The sequence below is a fragment of the Glandiceps talaboti genome, chromosome 14, assembly GCF_964340395.1.
Source record: "Glandiceps talaboti chromosome 14, keGlaTala1.1, whole genome shotgun sequence".
Taxonomy (NCBI): domain Eukaryota; kingdom Metazoa; phylum Hemichordata; class Enteropneusta; family Spengelidae; genus Glandiceps; species Glandiceps talaboti.
Window position 1 is genome coordinate 11,553,989 of NC_135562.1, and position 22,102 is coordinate 11,576,090.

The window sequence follows — 22,102 nt, forward strand, 5'->3', positions numbered from 1 at the left end:
ACACAGAGACCATATGCAAAATAACAGAAAACATAACTATCTGAACTAGACACTCACATAAAAAAAGTAAAATTAAAAAATAAAATTTGAAAATCTACCTACCCCACCTATTTTAAAATTGAATGTAATTGGAAACACACAATTTTTTTATGCCTTACTATTTCCCTATCAAATTAAAATCTTATTATCTTAAATATATTCTTATTGTAACTCCAGACTATGCCTTAATGGAAAGTGACATATAAATTGGGAATAACAACCAAATCACCAACAATGGCTGATCAAGGATTACAACAGAGGTCGCGGTAGCTTTTTTTCTGATGCGTCCCTGGGACGCGTTCCTGCCAAAATTAGCGTCAAAATCCTGTTACGTGCGTTTTTTCCAAATTTGCATGCACACAGTCACTACATGTCATTCAGATGTACACTAAATACGTTGCAAATGTAAATACATGTACATGAACACATCAGTGTCATTCTCCCGCACACCGTATACAAGTACATAGTTTGCACTTAGAAAAAGAAAACATTTATATGCAAGAATACGCTATACAGAGGTTTAACTTCATCTTTCTCGACTTTCGATTTTCTATGGTAATCACTCTCTAAAAATATGTGCTCCGAGAAAGAACTCCGGGTGAATACTAGTATATAGCGGAGTGGGAGAAGACGTGTCGAAACCCCATAGCGTATAAATCCATAGCTAATGTTAGGGCGGTTCTTGGAGTCGGACCGTACGGAGTACATAAAACTACTCCATGATACAATAACAAAACCGCAATGCATAAACTAAGTTCCATGACATGAATGATGAAGAATGAACGACAGCGTGAACTTCAATTTGACAGAAACACAGTTGTAAAAGTTCGATACAAATTTTGTGTCACTACGTTGTAATCGTTTATTCTTGAACGACGCCTTACGTGTGCCATGTTCACTGTAAATTCACGTAATGCGTTCGATCCCGTAACGAAGCTCAAAATAAGTTTCAGTTTTAGAGAGAATGAAATGGCGACTTGGCAGTATGAATTTATCCACGTGAAGTTTCAGCATAGACTACTGTCCACCGATGTGGTCTATTTAATCATCGCTTCGCCCGTGAGGGAAGATGCTTCACCGTAGCGTAAGGCCGTGCTATCGATGGAAACTCTGCCAAACCATGTCTGTTAATAAGTAACTAATCACGTGGATAAGTAATTATAATATCACGTAGTTTCTAAACTACCCAAGACGTGCTCGGCACGTCAGGAAATGGTCATGGGGCACATGAAACTGTTGGAACGTTTTATATACGATGGGTCATATTCAAATTTCACAGGTCACACTGCACATATAAATACAGTTACAATCAGAACTGACTAATTCCACGATGTCTGTTCTACAACTTCGAAGCAAAGATGATAACCGTACGTTTGCCAACAGTAAGCCCCATTTGTCCCCTGTTTATGACGCGTCCCCAGTGACGCATACATCCAAAAAAAGGCGTCCCAAGTGTCAAATAGTGCGTCAAATACGCACAAATAACGCGTTAACGCGACCTCTGTTACAACCAGGTGAACCAGAACCTAAACGATCTCGATTTGATCCTTTTATGGAGACACTGGCCAATTTATCTAGAGAAATTACTCCAGGTTTGTACATTTTCTACATAGATATAGCTATAATCACTTCATTGTGACATTTACCCAAGGTTTTTATGTGAATGGTTATGACCCAATTTCTCGACCATGCTTTATTATATAATACTAGACTGATTTATATGAAGTTATGCTAGAGATGTCAAAGATATTTTTTTTTGAAGAATGACTGTCAGATACATGGCTGTAACAGACCTGAGCTGTGCAAATCCTGTAATAAGGTATGTCAATTGAAACAAATGAAGTCATAGGGTTGGTAAATCTGGTAAGATTTCATACAGGTCTGTTGGCAGGTGTGTAATTAATTGTTGTAATCACATGATGTAAACATGTGTGCACACAGATGTGTATCCAGTGGTGTGTGTATATTTAAGTTCTAGATCTGTTACAGGGTCTGTTAATTAGGGTAGATTTCAGGACTGTATTCACAGACCTGAAACATGGTCTATTGATACAGAATATATACAGTGGTGTGCAATTTCTTAGAATATCTCAAATGTTTTAAGTGCATTTGCAAACATTACATTAAGATAAAGTCATACATGTGACACACCCATATACTTACCATATAGCCATGTACATACTGCTAATACAAGTACTCAGTGTCAAGTGTTGAAAGACAGCCCACATCTCACATCAATGTATCAGCAGTGTACCAACAGCAATGTATACAGTAATGTAGCCACATCACTGTTGACAGGCCTGCATGTAGCCATAGTTTTGTTCCAGTCTGCTGCCATTCTTTGCTGACACAGACCTGTACCACAGGAATGTAACAGGGTTTGTGTAGGACCTGGCTGTTCTTGGAATGCAATTTGATTTTCATTTGTTATGCACACAGTCTAAAGTTTCCTAATATCAAGGCACTCAATTTTACAATTCCACCTCCTCACATTCATTTAACATAGTCATTACAGTTTGTCAATGTTAACTTTGTCAGATAAAATACCTGACTTGCCCAGTAAAGGGGCAGGGTATATTAAAACTGTTTACTTCTCTTGAACTGAATGCAGTGTTACTGATGAAACGATCAATAAAACATAACAACTAATAAAACATTGAAGTCTTTTTTTTTTTTTTGAAAATGACCTTAACTGTGCTTGGAACTATGTTTTTGGTTAAAGTGATCATCAATGGAAAATAAAAAGAATATCATACTATGAAATACTCCAGATATTATTAATTAAAATAAAAGATCATTAAATTTTGACTGAAAGTGGATTTCAACTCAAACTTTCTTACATTCAAATTGCTCAGGAAAGCCCAAAAGTAGTGTGACTGGCCTTTACAACTCTTGACTCAGTGTTATGTAAGACTGCGTTATCATAATTTATTAAAAAAACATGGAAGTAATAAGGCAGTGCTTCAAATTAGACACTGGCTAACAGAAAAACTTGGTCATTGTCCTGTTTTCTACATTAACAGAGGAATTTGAACACATGAAGATACTATTTGAAGAACGCTTGCCTGTTGGAGCTCTGGAGAGAATGGTTATTCCAGGAAATCTGTTTATTAAACTATACCGAATGAACTATATTAAAGAGTCTAATACATCATTACTAGAAGAAGTCTTGTGTAAAATTGGACGACAACAACTGGTAGAGAAGTATTTGAAGAAAGGAAGAAGATATCATCAAGGTAAAATGCTTAAATTAGTGAGGAAAAGAGGAATATGTGAGATGTTGATACTCATTAGATAAGTGAAACTTTGAGCAATCTTTATTGACATGTGTCCAAATAAGTCTTGCAGTAGCTGTTAAATACTTTTGCTATGTAATTTTTTAGGTGGTGTATGCTATAGAAAACTATACACAGATAATTCTATCCATTAAACACTGAAAAATACACATTATAAGTACTGTAATCTCTTTGATTTAATTATGTTGACAATCTTTGTATTTGTCAGGACAAAGAGATAAGAATAGTTGTGATGTCATCAACAGTTTTCCCATAGTCCCTTGCAAGAAATACACAAAATGGCTGTATACATGTCAAGTGCAGTTATGCAAATTAATCTTAAGTGCCCTCTTGACTGATTAGCTTGAGTAATTTTTGTACCTGTCTATCACTTTCAATATTTTGCAGTTAATATATTAACTTTAATATTATAGAAATGGCCATGCACATTTCTGTCCAATAGAGATATAAGCACTATAGTGACTGATACTTAGAGTTCCTTGGAAGACTAATTGAAACTGGGAAAAGTAAAAAAAAAAAGGACAAAATTTTCTTTAAAAAAATTAAAGGTGAATAACATACTGAAACACTTGAGGCGTTTAAAAATGTCTCTTAAAGGACTGGTCCCAGCATAGACAAGACTCGATTTATGTCTCAATAGAACAGAATGGCATGTATGTATTTGGTTTTCAATACAGAATTATGACTTCAACCGCAAAAATAATTTGGATAAATCCATTTACTTGAATCTGAGCATTTATTTCATTAATTAGTTTAACTAATATTTTCTGTCCCTTCATATTTATTATACCCAGGTACAGGAGAAGAGCAAAGGGAAACTGATCTACCAACCACAAAGGATAGTACAGTTGAAACACCAGCATGTGAGAGTTCTAATTCCCACAGACCACTGGTGTATCAGAACCCATACAATATCCAACAACAGCCAAACCAAACTTTATTTACAGGTCATCAATGTGATATTCTACAAAGACACACTGGGTTTCACCAACCACTACCTCAACCACCTGAGTCTCATCACCAACCACTATTTGTAGCAATTGGGTCTCACCAACCACTGCCTGTAGCAACTGGGTCTAACCAACCACTACCTGTATCAACTGGGTCTCACCAACCACTATCTGTAGCAACTGGGTCTAACCAACCACTACCTGTATCAACTGGGTCTCACCAACCACTACCTGTATCAACTGGGTCTCACCAACCACTACCTGTATCAACTGGATCTCACCAACCACTACCAGTATCAACTGGGTCTCACCAACCATTACCTGTATCAACTGGGTCTCACCAACCACTGCCTGTAGCAATTGGGTCTCACCAACCACTGCCTGTAGCAATTGGGTCTCACCAACCACTACCTGTATCAACTGGGTCTCACCAACCACTACCTGTATCAACTGGGTCTCACCAACCACTACCAGTATCAACTGGGTCTCACCAACCACTACCTGTATCAACTGGGTCTCACCAACCACTGCCTGTAGTAATTGGGTCTCACCAACCACTGCCTGTAGCAATTGGGTCTCACCAACCACTGCCTGAATCAACTGGGTCTCACCAACCACTACCAGTAACAACTGGGTCTCACCAACCACTACCTGTATCAACTGGGTCTCACCAACCACTGCCTGTAGCAATTGGGTCTCACCAACCACTACCTGAACCAACTGGGTCTCAACAACCACTTCCTGTAGCAGCTGGGTTTCACCTGCAACCACTACCTCAACCAACTGAGTCTCATCACCAACCACCATTTGTAGCAATTGGGTCTCACCAACCACTGCCTGTAGCAACTGGGTCTAACCAACCACTACCTGTATCAACTGGGTCTCACCAACCACTACCTGTATCAACTGGGTCTCACCAACCACTATCTGTATCAACTGGGTATCACCAACCACTACCTGTATCAACTAGGTCTCACCAACAACTGCCTGAATCAACTGGGTCTCACCAACTACTACCTGTATCAACTGGGTCTCACCAACCACTACCTGTATCAACTGGGTATCACCAACCACTACCTGTATCAACTAGGTCTCACCAACCACTGCCTGAATCAACTGGGTCTCACCAACTACTACCTGTATCAACTGGGTCTCACCAACCACTACCTGTATCAACTGGGTCTAACCAACCACTACCTGTATCAATTGGGTCTCACCAACCACTACCTGTAGCAACTGGGTCTAACCAACCACTTCCTGAAACAACTAGGTCTCAACAATCACTATCGCAACCAACTGGGGCTCACCAACCACTACTTGTAGCAATTGGATCTCACCAACCACTGCCTGTAGCAACTGGGTCTCACCAACCACTACCTGTATCAACTGGGTCTCACCAACCACTACCTGTATCAACTGGGTCTCACCAACCACTACATGTATCAACTGGGTCTCACCAACCACTACCAGTATCAACTGGGTCTCACCAACCACTACCTGTATCAACTGGGTCTCACAAACCACTACCTGTAGCAACTGGGTCTAACCAACCACTTCCTGAAACAACTAGGTCTCAACAATCACTATCACAACCAATTGGGTCTCAACAACCACTGCTTGTAGCAACTGGGTCTTATCAACCACTACCAGAATCAACTGGGTCTCACCAACCATTACCTGTATCAACTGGGTCTCACCAACCACTGCCTGTAGCAATTGGGTCTCACCAACCACTGCCTGTAGCAATTGGGTCTCACCAACCACTACCTGTATCAACTGGGTCTCACCAACCACTACCTGTATCAACTGGGTCTCACCAATCACTACCAGTATCAACTGGGTCTCACCAACCACTACCTGTATCAACTGGGTCTCACCACCCACTACCACAACCAATTGGGTCTCAACAACCACTGCTTGTAGCAACTGGGTCTTATCAACCACTACCAGAATCAACTGGGTATCACCAATCATTAGCTGAAGCAGCTAGGTATTATAGACTCCTGTTTGCACCAACTATGTCAAACCAATCACTGCCTGAATCAACTTGGTATCACCAATCACTACCTGAATCAACTGGGTATCACCAATCACTACCTGAATCAACTGGGTATCACCAATCACTACCTGAATCAACTGGGTATCACCAATCACTGCCTCAAACAACATGTCATTACCAAGCACATCCAGAACCATCTAGATCTCACCAAACACTATCTGGACCAGCTAGATCTTGTCAGCCAATTGATGGTATGCCATGTTTTCACTTGATTGTTACTTTTTACAAAGTAGGATGCTTGTTTTTTGACATTCAAACCTTTTCGAGTTGGAAGAATTACAAGACCATTACTTGAAAATGTTCAGTAGACAAATGTCACCTCCTATTCAAAACAAGCTTACATGTACTTTGTTTATCTTGTGGTATTAGCTTGATGCTTTGATGGATATTGTAACACTAGCCTCTTTTTTTAAAAATTGTATTTTTGATAGACATCAATCTTATCAAAGTGTGTAGCTTGTCCTGAATTGGTAGATCTTGGTAAATATATTTACTCTGATGAACTTCATGACGTCAAGCAGAAGAAGAGACAACTTGAAAAAAAAATTATCACTTTATTATTCTTACCAATACATGTAAATAACATTTCAGTTATGTAAATCAAAAACTAACAAAGTATATAATCCCTTTCACTTTTGTAGAAAAAACCACGTCATCAGTTTATCAAAACAGCAGATCATCTCAGCAACATGATACCATGGCAGCACAATATCAGGAATCCCATTCATCTGCATCCCGGCCTGAAAGTTCTGGTAATGTTACATTTAGCCAGACAACCAGACATCCAGGTAAGCATTTGATGTGTTATTAGTATACGATTAACACTGATACAATCAATTCATTTGTTATATCACTGTAGTCTATAGAGTTCTATACACACAGACATCCAGGTAAGTATTGTGATGTGTTATTAGTATACCATGAAGACTGACACAGTCAGCAGTTAGTTTGGTATAACAACATAGTCTGCAGAGTTCTATACACAGACATCCAGGTAAGTATTTGATGTGTTATTACTAGTAGTAGACCATGAACACTGACACAGTCTATACAGTTAGTTTGGTATAACAATATACATGTAGTCTACAGAGTTCTGTATTTATAAACAGACATCCAGGTAAGTGTTTGGTGTCTTTTTAGCATATACCATAAACACTGAAACAGTCTACAGTTAGATTAGAGTTCTACAGACATCCAGGTGAGTATTTGATGTGTTATTATGAAGACTGACACATTCAACACTTAGTTTGGTATTACAGTAACAAACGTCAGGATTTATACAGTCACACACATCCAGGTAATTGTAGAATGAACCATATAGTTATGTACAGCTGTAAAGTTTTGAATTTGACCAAGAGATTGAAATATTTCCTTTTCCTTTCAGATGATGTATCTGACTCTGAAGTACAACTGATAAAGGTGCTGAAGAGAAAATACATAAAATACTTCAGGAATCACAAACCAATTCCATGGAATGAAAAGTGTAACCTGAACCTGGAAGACGTTTACACTCAGCTTGAAGTTAAAGATGTTACAAAAGGAAAATTTAAAGTTGGTGATATTTTGGAAGATGTTAGCGATATTTTTAAGTCAGTTAGTGAAGGACCAGATAGTACAAATCGTATCCGTATAGAAGGTGCACCGGCTATAGGTAAATCCACTTTATGTGGAAAGATAGCATATGAATGGGCTCAAGGTAGACTTGACAAATATAAACTAGTTTTCTTTTTGAAAATGAGATATGTTACAGGATATAGCATTTCAGATGAAATACAAAACCAGCTATTATTTGAGGATAAAAACATTCCTAAAGAGAGACTTGAGGAAATAATTTCTACTAATGAAAGTTCTGTGTTGTTTCTCCTTGATGGCCTAGATGAGATTCGCAAAAATAAACTAAAACAAACTGAAATTCCAAAAGTGATTTCAGAGGAAAGACTTAGCACTAGTACTGCTGTTGTTACCAGTAGACCTCGTGAGTGTGATAAGTATGTGAGTGAGTGTGATTTACATTTTGATGTGAAGGGATTTACAGATGAAAGAATGAAGGAATATATTAAGAAATATTTTCAGGGATCTGAAGAAAGTACTACAGGAGAAGATTTCATGAAGGAAATAATCAAACAAAAGAGAGTTAATAGGAAGGTGTTTAAAAGGGGTCTCTTAGCTAACCCACTGCATGTTTCATTTTTGTGTATTCTTTGGGAAGACAAACATGTTGGAGCTAAATTTAAGTTTCCAAAAACATTGCCAGGGCTTTACAGAGAAATACTAAATTGTATTCTTAGAAGGTATTGTAATAAGAATAATATAGAGTTAAAAGATGGTATATTACCCAAAGAAGTCATAAATGCAAAGGGAAACTTAATTTCAGATTCTTGTAAGTTATACATGCAAGGTGAGTCTATGTTCAACAAAGCAGACATTTCTCTAGATATGTCATTAGAGTTAGGTTTGCTAGTTAGAGATGAAGGCCCTAGAACGGAAGTACAAGAACTTTATTTCTTCTATCATAAGACTTGGCTAGAATATTTCACTGCTCTACATCTTGCTTGTGAAGCAAAGAATAGAAATTTTGCATTTCTTGATAACATTCTCATTGATCCGGAGACCCATTTATCTGTTTGGAAATTTCTTGCTGGAATTATGGAGAAGCAAGAAATGTGTCACCTCTTTGAAGAATTCAGCCTCAGAGTACAGAGTTTGAGTCAATTCAACTCTTCTTTTGACGCTAAGAAAGCAAACACATTGTCAAAGCTATGGAGTGTCTGTTTGCTGTGTTTGTATGAATCTAAATGGGGTGAGGACTGTATATCACATATTTCCCCATTATTACACGCAAGATTGGTTTACAGAGGAAAAGACAAATTGAAGTCATATGTTTATTATGATAATTTATTAGATGTGAATTACCCTGTAGTCAGAGTATATTCTAGTATTTGTAGTATTGATTGTATTGTACATCTTATTAAATTACTACAGAAAATCCAATCTGTAAACTCTACTACTAATACTGTAGAGTCACTGATAATAGCTGGTGTTACTCCACATCAGGTTTCATTACTATCAACGAAATTAAAAGAAAGTAGAATATCATTGTCTGTAGTGATTTCAGTGATGTCAGTGCGTGCTGATGAGCTAAAGCATTACAATATCAAAAACACAATTCATTATGTTGGACAAATGCCTAAAATGATTAAACAGTCTGAATTCAGTGATATCAGTATTCATGTTTTATGTGGGAAAGAAAAGCCAGATTGCAATGATGAAGAAGTAAAGAAGAGTATGCAAAGCATAAAGGAATCCATTTGTCAGAGTCAGTCAATACAAAGTTTGACATATTCAGTTTATGCAGACCATGTATGTGAACTGTCTACCATTGTTTCTAAACAACTAATACAGAATGGGCCTAGTAGAGTGACACTGCAATACAGAGGTGAATTATCTGACAATGTACAGGAAAGACTTTGTGAATTTATTCATAAGTGTCAAACAACACATACAGTTGAATTGAATTTAGAAACTAGAACCCAGAGTTTAATACCAAAACTTACTGAATCTTTAAAGTGTCCAAGTGATAGTTTGAAATCCTTTACTCTGACCAGTTATAGAGTATTTGACACTGACAATGACATATTGGATGTGTTATCTACCAACACTACATTGACTGAGATAGGGATTGGAGAATTACCAAGTAAAGCAGTTCATAGTGTATGTAAATTTATAAAACATAACAGATGTGTGAAGTCTCTCAGTGTTGATTTCAAGGAGTATAATAGTGAGATGTGGGATCCTATCAAAGAAGCATTGGAACAGAATAAGATTATTCAGTATTTAACACTGTCTAGTTGTAGGTACTATTCATATGACCATTCAATTCTACATCCTTGGATACTAGGTGCAGTCCAATGTTTATTTCCATCTGTTATCAGATCAGTAGAGACAAATCAGTGTACACTGAAGTCAATCACATTCTATACTAAGAGTCATCATGTCCATGATGAGAAAGTTACTGAGATTCAGGATATCATTGCTAGTCAACAGAAACCAACAGATTGGTCTTATGAATACAATGTGACTCCATTCCTTGATTTGTATGATGACAGAATTAGATACAAACACACAGTTCAGTTCAGTGTACAGGACATTACTACCAAACACAGTGAATGTTAAACCTGATACTGTTAACATTACATGCTAATACATTGACCTTTGACCTCATGGATCTTTATTACACCATGTCAGGTGAACACTGGTACTTATAGGTTTTACTCTGACAATTTGATATGTTTTAATAATTAACTTAATTAATTTAAATATTCACTGTGCTTTATTACACTGTACAGTGATGTGATTTAAATTTTCTAACTATATTTTTATATAAAGCTTATATTTTTGATATTTTCATAACATGTATTTATAATTTTTATTTATTTTCATGAAGTCATGATTACTCAAACTTTGTATTTATACAAAGAAGTCTTTGTCTACTTGTCTTTGATGAAATATTTTAATATTTTTTATACTCTGTGTTATTTATCACAATAAATATATACTTTATTTTTATAATTTGTATATAAATATAAATAAATTCAAATATCGGATACTTTTAACTAATAATGTACAATACTTTTATCTCAGGGATAATTGATTTTATATTTTGATGAGACAGAGTTTATAGTTTTCAATTTTATAAAAATCTTGGTGCTCCATATTTTCATTTCTTAGTCATATTTCATGCCTTACATATATGGTGGAAATAAACTTGTAAAATCATATTACTTTTTGTTGTCATGGAGATATATTTTTGTGGATTGTGTTAGTTTTTGAAGTAAATTTGTCAAGTTCTCTTTTTTACCTGAGCCCAGTATTTTGAATTTTAGAGACTCTATTTGTACACTTGTTATGTTGATATGGTTTGTATGTATTTATACTCAGCTTCACTTCTGTTATCATAATACACATTATGGAAATAAATATTTGAAGGAAAAGTTGACATTTTTGAGTTGGTAGTCTGTATTTATTATGAAATGATATGAGTGTAGACAGGTATGGATGACGTCACATTTCAAATAAAAATCCAAATTAAAAAGAAACCTATTACTAATACATCCATCTGATCAGGCTGTAATATCCATGAATGTAACTTTGATATATTTACAAATATTTGAAAAGTTCACAATTTTAGCATAATGAGAGAATTGTTGCCTCCCCTAGAATTCACAGTCTGTTGTGTTTTCATATCTTCAGACATCAAAAATACATTGCCCAAAGTGTATCTAGTCTGGCTTGATGGTGAATGAACCCAGTATCATCGCAATATGAACAGCGCCCCCAACCAGTCAAACCAAAAGGAATGTTGACCTTGTTTTTATTGAGTGGTGTCTTCCAGCACATCAGTGATGATATGAATCAACATCTAACAACAAATTCATAATTTCACACCGTTATCACATTAAATTAAAATATTTTATGTTAAATAGTAAGGACAATCAAGTAGAAATGTATAATCTGTCGTCAACTCTAACAACTTTTCGTTAAAATTCAGTTTTTGTCATTAATCTAGGCTCAGACCATTTTCTATAGTAGTCCTAGTCGTTGGGAACAAGTATTGGGGTCAACTTTTTGGACCTTTGTTAGTGTAACAGGAATAGTGTGCTAGTGATTTTTTTTTTAATTAAACCTCTTTTGTTAGTATTCTTAGTAAACAGAAGATATCGAGTCCAGACGTTTTTATTTTTATTTGTGAATACGAGTGTGTATATTGAACAATTATGGTCGAATATCCAGATGTGCTAAACATGAAGTTCGTCAACCATTACAACAAACACCCCCCTCCCCTCACCTCACTTCATGAGTGTAACTTATTTACTGAGACATATTACATTTGTTACTTTATTATCAACCGCACTCTTGTCAAAAATTATAGTTGTTGTGATGAGCATATGAATTTTGCCAACATTTTGAAACATAGTATGGAGTAAGACTCAGAGATCTTGGCCACGTCGTTTTCAGCGCGATTTCGCATTACTACCCAATTGAAAACTTTGCAGTGTGTCACTATTTGTGTCGTTTTTTGACGGAATTGGGTACTTTTTCACATTTCTCATGTATAATGTTGAAGTTAGGAAATGTCCAATATTTTGGGAGGTACGGCACCATTTTTGAAGGAAAATAGTTCCAACTTATCCGATGCGATCTATATCGCGCTGTGGATCTGTACAGTTGAAATTGCAGTGTTCATTTGCATACCCCCCCCCGAACGACAAAAAACTCAGAATTAAATAAATAATTGATATAAATAAATAAAAATTAACGCAGTTTATATAAATTGGAATTGTAATGACTCTTATGCTTTTATATTAGCATTGACATTGTGTTATTGAAGCGGAATATTTCATAAAAACTTATTTTTAAAAATCCTACCACTACGAAGTATTTATACACGTATTGGTACGAGTGTAGAACATTGCAATCTTGCTAGGGGAACGTCACCACCAGATGGCGCACTCCAAAAGAGGGAAATTAATTTCATTAGTAGTTCGAGATCGAGAATGTCAAGTATCATTTGTTTTGTATGCCTTGAAGACATTAATGTCCATAGAAGGTTTTTGTTGGTTAGCAATAATAATGATAAGTAGCTAGGTGACATTAATTCTATGTGAATAGCACCAACCATTTTGTCATGGGTGTGTCTCGATACAATAAGTATGGGAGAGATGTTAAATACGTTTACCCAAACACTTGCTCTGGATACACCGAAGCAATATATCAAAAGATAACCTTAACACTGATCACTGATTTAAAATCTAACTTACTAAAATGACTCATTTGTATGTATAAGTCAGTTTTAATACCAAGCTATATACCCTAAACACTCTATACTACCAATATTAAAGTTAAAGCTAACTAATGAAAGTGTCGGAGATTTGCCTGCAGTGTTACACTTTTAAGTTATATTTGTAAGGATCAACGAATCGTGATGGAATGTGACATCAGGTACAACATGGTGTCACTTTTGTGAAAGTGATGTCAATTTCATAAAAAAATTAAAAATAATATGGTCTTCAATATTTCTACCCCAAGATAGTAAGTTGAAAAAAGGGATCGCCGTTCTTGTTTCCATGACAACAATCTATGAAAAGACGAAACACACCGTTGTCTTTAGTGTTATTAGAAATGTAACAAGTCGATGTTGAATATATATGCACATGTACACCTCATGCTGAAGACGATAGGTTGGTGATTAACCTCTCCTGTGAACGAAATGGAATGACCCAAAATTCTTTAGAGTCGCAGACTGTGACGAAATAGTCAACGTTTAATATTAAAGACTCGTCTAATTAGGGCAAATAAAATAAAATGTACTTTGACAAGCGTCAAAATGGAATAATACTTGACAAATACACGTATTTCAAATGTAATCAAGATTATCATTAAATTGTGTTATATTTTAAGGATTTTCTGCATAGTATTTATGGTGTAGTATATATGTAATTCTTAGTAAACTGTAGATTATTGAAAAAAGACACCCTTCTATCTGCAAAAGTGTATTTTTACAACACGGTTACGTTGGTTCTCATCGGTTTATTGTCGTTGTGGAAAGACTTCTTTAGTGATTGCCAAGTTCTTCTCTATCGTTTTGTGTCATTTTTTGACTTAATGCCTTCATTCTATCATTCTTTCATGTATCTCTCCTGTTTCTCCCCTGTCGATTGTTGTCTCTCTTGCTGTCTTTTTGAGATCGTTCTACCATAGAGAAGTGTCTGTGGTTCTACTAACACTGGATTCTCTCTCTCTCTCTCTCTCTCTCTCTCTCTCTCTCTCTCTCTCTCTCTCTCTCTCTCTCTCTCTCTCTCTCTCTCTCTCTCTCTCTCTCTCTCTCTCTCTCTCAAAGGTTTCACGTTTACAGTTTGCAAAGAATTCTTTGTATTCTCTTTTTAATGACGTTTGTATCAATATATACAACTGTAAACAGAACTGAATCTGAAATTTTAACAAGTCATAGACTCATACATGTACATTGAATGTCATATTTCACGGCAAGGTGTCAAGATGAAAATGATTGAATATTGTTTTATTATATTCAAAAATATATTTAAAAAAACTAAATGATATAAATGTAACTGTACTCTTAGTAGACATTATCATCAGTTATGTGATATCACTGTGGAAGAACATAGCATGCACATAAACCAAATAAATATGTATGTATGTATGTATGTATGTATGTATGTATGTATGTATGTATGTATGTATGTATGTATGTATGTATGTATGTATGTATGTATGTATGTATGTATGTATGTATGTATGTATGTATGTATGTATGTATGTATGTGTGTGTGTGTGTGTGTGTGTATGTATGCATGCATGCATGTATGTATGTATGTATGTATGTATGTAATTTAGTATTCTTTTGTTATATTTTGTTTGTTTTGAATTGTAGGTTTGTAATACTTGAGTTTATATTCAACTTTGTTCTATTTATTTATATCTGGTTGAATAAAGATTCACATGTATGTATGTGTGTGTGTGTGTGTGTGTGTATGTATGCATGCATGCATGCATGCATGCATGCATGCATGCATGTATGTATGTATGTATGTATGTGTGTGTGTGTGTGTGTGTATGTATGCATGCATGCATGTATGTATGTATGTATGTATGTATGTATGTATGTATGTATGTATGTATGTATGTGTGTGTGTATGTGTATGTATGTATGTATGTATGTATGTATGTATGTATGTATGTATGTATACTGTATGTATGTATGTATGTATGTATGTATGTATGTATGTATGTATGTATGTATGTATGTATGTATGTATGTATGTATGTATGTGTGCATGTATGTGGATGTCTGTGTGTTAGAAAGATTTATTGAAGAAGACACTCCTGAGTACCGATAACGAATCTAAATAGTCTAAGGCACGAGAGAAAGATATTTTTCTTTAGAAATATTATATATTACTTTGTACTTTCCTGCATATATATATATTTTATATGTTGTTATTACACTAAGCTATAGTTATAAACCTATTTTGAAGTGTACAAATAAAAAAAAATAAAAAAACATAAATATTTCACACCTGTTTTGAAAATATGAAAATAAAATATTTCCAATAAATATTCATAAAAGCAAAGTTGTGAATGTCGTGTCAATTGTGAGTTGATTAACATTGAGATTGGTAATATGGACATACACACATAAAAAAACTATAAAGTGAGTTGAAGCACAGCTAAACAGTATACATTGCATGTAGACTCTCTCACAGTCCTCAGAGCATCGCATCTCTAAAACTTAAAAGGACTATTTTGTAAGTACCATTATCTACTGCATAATTGTACTGTAGGCCCTCATTGACTACATAGGGTTAATCATTCATGCGTTGACGTATAACCGCAATGCCCGAGCTCGGAACATCGCATCGCAACAACACAGAGTATCAGAGTAACACATCAACTCATGATTTAATATTAGCACTATGTAGTCAATATAAGGGCCCGCAGTATGACATTCTGTTCTACTCTATTATATTAGTACAGTTATATTCTAGTACAATTATATATACAATGTATTGGTCGGAAAGAGAAAGACGCTCGTGTCACGCTATCAGCAGGCACTTATAGGGCTGAACAACATGACGTATCTTACAGTCTGGGTAGACATCTGTACATACAAAAATAGCTAATAGCAATACTCCCGTGGACTGGTGAGAGAGTCTACATGTATGCAACAAAACATTCAGAGAAATTGATTGTATAGTGACCTTTGACCTTTGGTTACATACACGCATCTCAGATCAGACTACTCTATACCGTCACGGCGTACCTTACAGACTATACCACTGTAGTGGTGTGACACAGGCACTCGAATCAATCTGTATGATTTTGGGGAAAAATGTATAATGAATACATACTATACATTTTTTTTTTTAAATCATACAGATTGATTCGAGTGTCTGTGTGGTGTGAGGTCACATACATAACCTGGAGTTGACAAAAAGACGTTATATTTCAACATGACACGACTGTATTTGCTTCTTAATATTATAGTCTAGTGCCGTCCGTAGCATCGAATCTCAAGATATTTGCATCCAGACTACTTATTGTAAAACCACTGTGTGATCTGACGTACCGAACTATTTTAATTCACATAGCTCCACATAAGTATTATTATTGACAGTCGTCAAGTCTGAGAGTCTTGGAACAAACCGTGTAAGCAGGCGATGTCTGGTGGTATGCAGCTATATGGCCCAAATCCGGTATTGTCCCGTCTTGACTTGCTACTTGTTGAAGACGTGTGTCGAAGCCCGCCTCCTTGCGGTCGACCGGACAGAATATGTCAATACGTCCAGCCACTTCCAAAACCCTTTCAAATGCGTTCACAATCCAATTTAAAGTCGATATTGTTGAATTAAAACATCACTAAAAACCTAAAGATCCATTCCAGTTCTGTTTTTTTTTCCGTCAAGGCAAATAAAACGATAACGTTGATCGTTTTTTGTTTATTTTGATTGAGTTACAAGGTAACAGGTGGTTGTAGTAAAGACGTCGTTCTGTATGCATGGCTGCACTTCTTGATTGTCCGCATGTATACATTACAGTCAAAAACACTATTTGCATATACATGTATACACCACAGGCAAGGTCTCGTAAAAAACTTACATAATTGGTACTTTTTTGTAAATATATTGAGTGTGTGAGATCAGTAATTCCTCCATTCGTTTCCCCTTCCATTCCATAGCGGATATTTGGAAATTTTCCCAACCATTCTTTCATGGGTTTTGTATTCCTGGTGTGTCCGCCGCTGATCGTAGTGTGATTCCTGATCTTCTATTCGCCTAAGCAGTTCACGATTTTGTTTCAATATTTTCTCCGCAGCTTTGTCACGATTCTTGTAAAACTGACTCTCTGGTTTATATTCAACCAAGCGATTGTCTAAACGTGCCTTTCCTTCGTCAATAGCGAGCAAGCGATCCAACAGTTTCCGGTTTTCTTCTTGTATTTTCACAGCTCGATCTCGGCTTGCTTTTGTTTTCAACCCCATGTACATGGAACTGGTCGGCTGCTTATTATCCAGAGTTGACCTTATCCTGGATACTCGATCCTTATCCCGTTGAGCTAACCTTTCCTGGTCCATTTGTAGTTGTTTGAGTTTCCTTCGCTTGATTACATCGTACGAAGCCATTTTGTTGTCAACAATAGAGCGAGCGTGTTCAATCTTTTTGCGATGACGTTCATATGCCCTTTGCTCCCAGGGGTCATCTCCATAATAACGGTGATTAAACATCGCAGACGAACAGTGAGAATCTACTACACTGTTGGTGCTCTCGACTTTCTGACGGTGTATTTGGAACGCTCTCTCCTTCTCCCTCTCTACAAGAGACTCAATTTCTCTGTGATGTTGTAACATTTCAAATCACCTTAACGTGCTTTCACGTGTCGTCATTGTTAAAAAAAGGACAAAATGTCACCGGGGATTTCGATAAGCCGTCCTAAAGCACGTCTTAGCAGTGGTCGCAAGTCCCCTTGTCAGACGTTCACTATGTTGCAGCTAGTTTTGAACACGAAAGTTTACGGTTTGATGCATTCACCATGGTGTTCGTTTAGTGACATACAGCTACACCAAATAAGTAGAAGTGCGTAGAATATGTCAATATAAAGCAGGGCGTCAATATATTAATGAGAGAGCCTTTATTTCTGAATATTTATAGCCCTAGTCGATATTTCTTTTCAGAACACCACAGTTAAAACGTGTGTTGATGCCAGTTTAAAGACGAACGTAAACAGCAGATAACCTCGGAAATGGAGTTACTACAATCATATACCCTACACGTGTAGGGTCTTATACCATCAACACTATGTAAGTTTAGTTTCACGCTTTTCCTTACAACGCGTAATAATAAAATCCCCTTCGCGTGTTCTATCTTTGAGATTTTTTTAAAGTAGACATGAACAGATAGCTGCATCCATATTACTAGTAATTGGTTCTACAACGTCTGTATTTATTAGTAAAAAGTACGCAGTTGAAAAATATATCAACGTGACATTACATTTAGCAATCAGCGAATTAGTTAGTTTGTCGTACTATTGAACCATGTTGAATCAAATCCGAAGGCATGCTGTAACACCACTGAATTGAAATTATCCATTCACCTATCATATCTACGTAAAATAACCCAGTCTAGTAATCAGTTCATGATATTTAAAGTTTTGCAAGCGTATGCAGCTATGTATCTTTAATGACATTAATTTATTTTCAATCTTAATTACTCTCGATTGACTACCAAATTCGAGCTGTCATTACGTTAGTTAGGCGTTGGATCTACCGATAGTCCCGCTTTCATAGCAAGTACGAGTACGTAAGTAGCGAAAACAGTCACAAGCGGAGCTGCTTTCTTCCCCCTAGGCTGTCAGTGTACTAGTCTCGGATCCAGGCGGCGGATGATGGTTTTTGAATGCATCAAAATCCCCATCCACCAGCTGGATGCTAGGCAACCAGTGTAAGTCCATGGAGTACAAGGGCATAACATTTATACATCCACGGTACGTCCAAATGGAAATGCCTTATCCCCAAATCGATCCAAGGATATGACCCTGGAAAAAAAAAGTTTTTTCATTTGATAACGTCATCTACTCGAGCGATACAAGTTTTGCGCAGCTTCTCTAGTATTGTCGTTAACAGAAGACGTAGTTTACAAATTATTTTGACATTACACTGTAACTGTTATTGATATAAGGCCAATCTTGAGAAACCGTCCCGAATAGCTTTAGCTCCGTTTTAGGATCACCACACCCATCGGCGCGGCGGCCAGTTCTATTAGAGAAAGTCTGTATTGTGCACCGAAAAAAGAGATTTGCATTACTTTCCAAGTCCTTTTGTGTGTTATAAATGTAAACAATTCTGTTACAACACCACGGGGAATTTTCTTATTACAAGATCTTAGCTTTGTCTTCTAAAATCGTTTATGAAAGAAGGCTTTAAACCGTAGATAGATTTTTTCCATGTATGATTCACGTAAACCTTTCACATACAGATCTAGAGTCTGTTGCTCCTTCCCTATCTCTCCCCTCCCTCCCTCCCTCCTTCCCTCCCGCTCCCTCCCTCATTTCATTGATCTATTCTAGATGTTGCATGTAACTCTGTAGGTGAAGTTGGTTATTTATGGTGGAAACTGTCCTTACTTCATGTCCTTAATACATGTATATGAAATGCACCAACGGTAAAATCAACATCAAATCGGTCAATGTTCCAGGAGAGTTTGTTGGGGTTGGGTTCCAATGGGTATTATAATGCATGCACCTCTTTACCTTTTTGTCTAACAAAAACATGGGTACAGGTGCGGGTAGTCGTTGGAGCTGCAGAGTTGAAAATAATTATGTGTGTACCATATGAAAAAGAACCCTTATTATAATATTTCACTAATCTCGTGTTTGGGTTACATATAATTATATCCAATGGGAGGCTATTGAATTCTACGTAGTGTGTAAACAAAAACTGGTAGATCTCTGAGAACTGAGTTGGTGAAGGGGTTTCTGATATTTCGAACTTGTTTCTTGGATACACACATTGATCCTCACATTTCACAACAAAGGTCTTGTATTGGTGACACACTCACAATGGCACAGTTTGTTTAATTTTGCCTCCGTAGCCAAGACAGTTCTAATCCTGTACCATGGCTACTAAAGGGCCAAAGGTAGGTGACACATGCATTACAGGCTTTAGATACGGGAATAGCTTAGCTAGGTATTATTCTATTGATTACCATTCCAACGTTGTATATCACTAAGGCTTGCCACTTTGTGCGTACAGTTTTCTGATGTAGTTGCTCCAAGCTGTTTGGTTGGCTAAACTTTGGTTTTCACTGCGACCTTGAAGAAAGTACACAGTTTTCACACCTTGGTGGCAAGAGCGACACATGACATGGGCCATAGGATATGGTCTAAGAACTTTGCCAGAAATTTGCTTACAGTTCATAAATTTAACGTTTAAAATGTTATCAAAGCAAGTTTATTAGGTTATATGTGAATTTCTAAAATATGGTATATGGAATCCTTGAATATTAACGTGTAAGCAGTGCACACACATATGATTGTTAAACAACGATCAGCTGAACACGAACTTTGCAGAGGATGTCTGTTTTATAGCAAACGTACGGTTTTTTGTCAGTTGTAAATGCATGAATCGCTCTCTTATTAGGCCTAAAAAAAGTTGTGTGGTTCCGGTTACCCGACCTCACCTAGTTGTTGACTGCTGCCGACCCTAAACTTGTTTTTTTTTTACATTATTGGAGAAAAAAATAGAATCACGAAAATTGTGCAGTCTTGCCAGAAGTAGTGGAAGCGGGAACTGCCATCAACTTAAGACACTATAAAACTGTTCTTCCAATCTGTAATGACTGTACATCTGATGAGAAGAAACCAATAACACAGATACTATATGGAAAACAATGGAAAACATAACTACCTGAACTAGACTCTTACACATGAAATAAAAATATAATGATAAAATAAAATAAAAAATCTACCTACCCAACCTATTCTAAATCGTGTTAATCGGATTTTATTCGGCCTTACATGTAGTAAACGCATGGTTGAATCTAGATTAATATTTAACATGAAGGTATGATAATAAGATGAAAAAAGGATATATTAAACTCAAAATGGGTAATATACAAAGTAGTAAATCTGAACATGGACTTCAAATGATGAAACTTGTGAATGGACATTTCGGTTACAATTATAGCCTGTCTGTCAAACATATGCATCACAATTAAGTGTTCGAACTCAGCCTATATACACCAGTGGCGATCGTAAGGTGAACACCACACCACATCACAGGCTCATTACACATTGCACTGCAACGATTACACACAAAGTACACTTTCATGTACAAAACACTTGCTTTGTTGGCCTGTTTGTAAAAGTGTTCATTGCACGGTAATAACATATAGCCAGCGATATGCACACAGATGACTGATTCTAACTGAATGGCCTCTCCATTGTATAGCTTAAATCGTCAAAAAGAAATGCCTCGCTTTTTGAAAACATTCAGCAAAGGCCGATCAATCAAAACGCTTCAATAATCACGCGTCGGCAATGAATAGTAATTTATAAACAGGATGAATATTTTACGTTCACGGTGTTAGATAAACGAAGATAAAGGGCTTTCTCTCTCTTTTCTATTTTTATAACAACGATGTTTACCTCGCACAGGGACAGACAACAAAGTTAATGAAATGACTCAAACACGACGTCGCTATGTTCAATTGTTAACGATGTAATAAGCTTACGTACATACAATACACTTTGTCTGAGATTCATTTGTGGATAAATACTGTCGACATTAACTGCAACAATTGATATGAAAATAACAGTTATGAAATATTTTGTGTCTGGTTGAAATTTTTTATTCAAAATTCGTTCACCTCTAAAATTTAACTTTATAAAGTAAGTGACAAGACATAGAAGGGACAAGTCAGAGATCATAACCACGCCCAATGAATGATTCCTGTAAAGTGTCAAAGGTCATACATAGAATCACTACTTATAATAGTGCTTGGGTATTGTTCTGTACCAGAGAAACCAGCAGTAACCTAAATTCACTGGGCATCTCATGAAGAGAGAGAGAGAGAGAGAGAGAGAGAGAGAGAGAGAGAGAGAGAGAGAGAGAGAGAGAGAGAGAGAGAGAGAGAGAGAGAGAGAGAGAGAGAGAGAGAGAGAGAGAGAGAGAGAGAGAGAGAGAGAGA

General features: G+C 36.4%; 1 protein-coding gene across 1 annotated transcript; it reads left to right on the top strand.

The window, feature by feature from the left end:
• The first annotated feature begins 1,369 nt into the window (after positions 1 to 1,369).
• Positions 1,370 to 10,979, top strand: LOC144445254 (uncharacterized). The gene is made up of 7 exons (XM_078134797.1): positions 1,370 to 1,631; positions 3,063 to 3,275; positions 4,130 to 4,548; positions 5,129 to 5,345; positions 5,756 to 6,535; positions 6,986 to 7,132; positions 7,729 to 10,979. The coding sequence occupies exons 1-7, from the start codon at positions 1,370 to 1,372 to the stop codon at positions 10,515 to 10,517; spliced, it is 4,827 nt and encodes a 1,608-aa protein (XP_077990923.1). The 3' UTR covers positions 10,518 to 10,979.
• Positions 10,980 to 22,102: the final 11,123 nt, after the last annotated feature.

What these genes read in the sequence shown, in the direction of transcription:
- LOC144445254 (XM_078134797.1), top strand. Translation starts at nt 1,370, where the DNA reads ATGTCTGTTCTACAACTTCGAAGCAAAGATGATAACCGTACGTTTGCC. An exon ending in ATCTAGAGAAATTACTCCAG is followed by an intron (nt 1,632 to 3,062) that starts GTTTGTACATTT and finishes CTACATTAACAG; the next exon opens with AGGAATTTGAACACATGAAG. An exon ending in GGTCTCACCAACCACTACCT is followed by an intron (nt 4,549 to 5,128) that starts GTATCAACTGGA and finishes CACTGCCTGTAG; the next exon opens with CAACTGGGTCTAACCAACCA.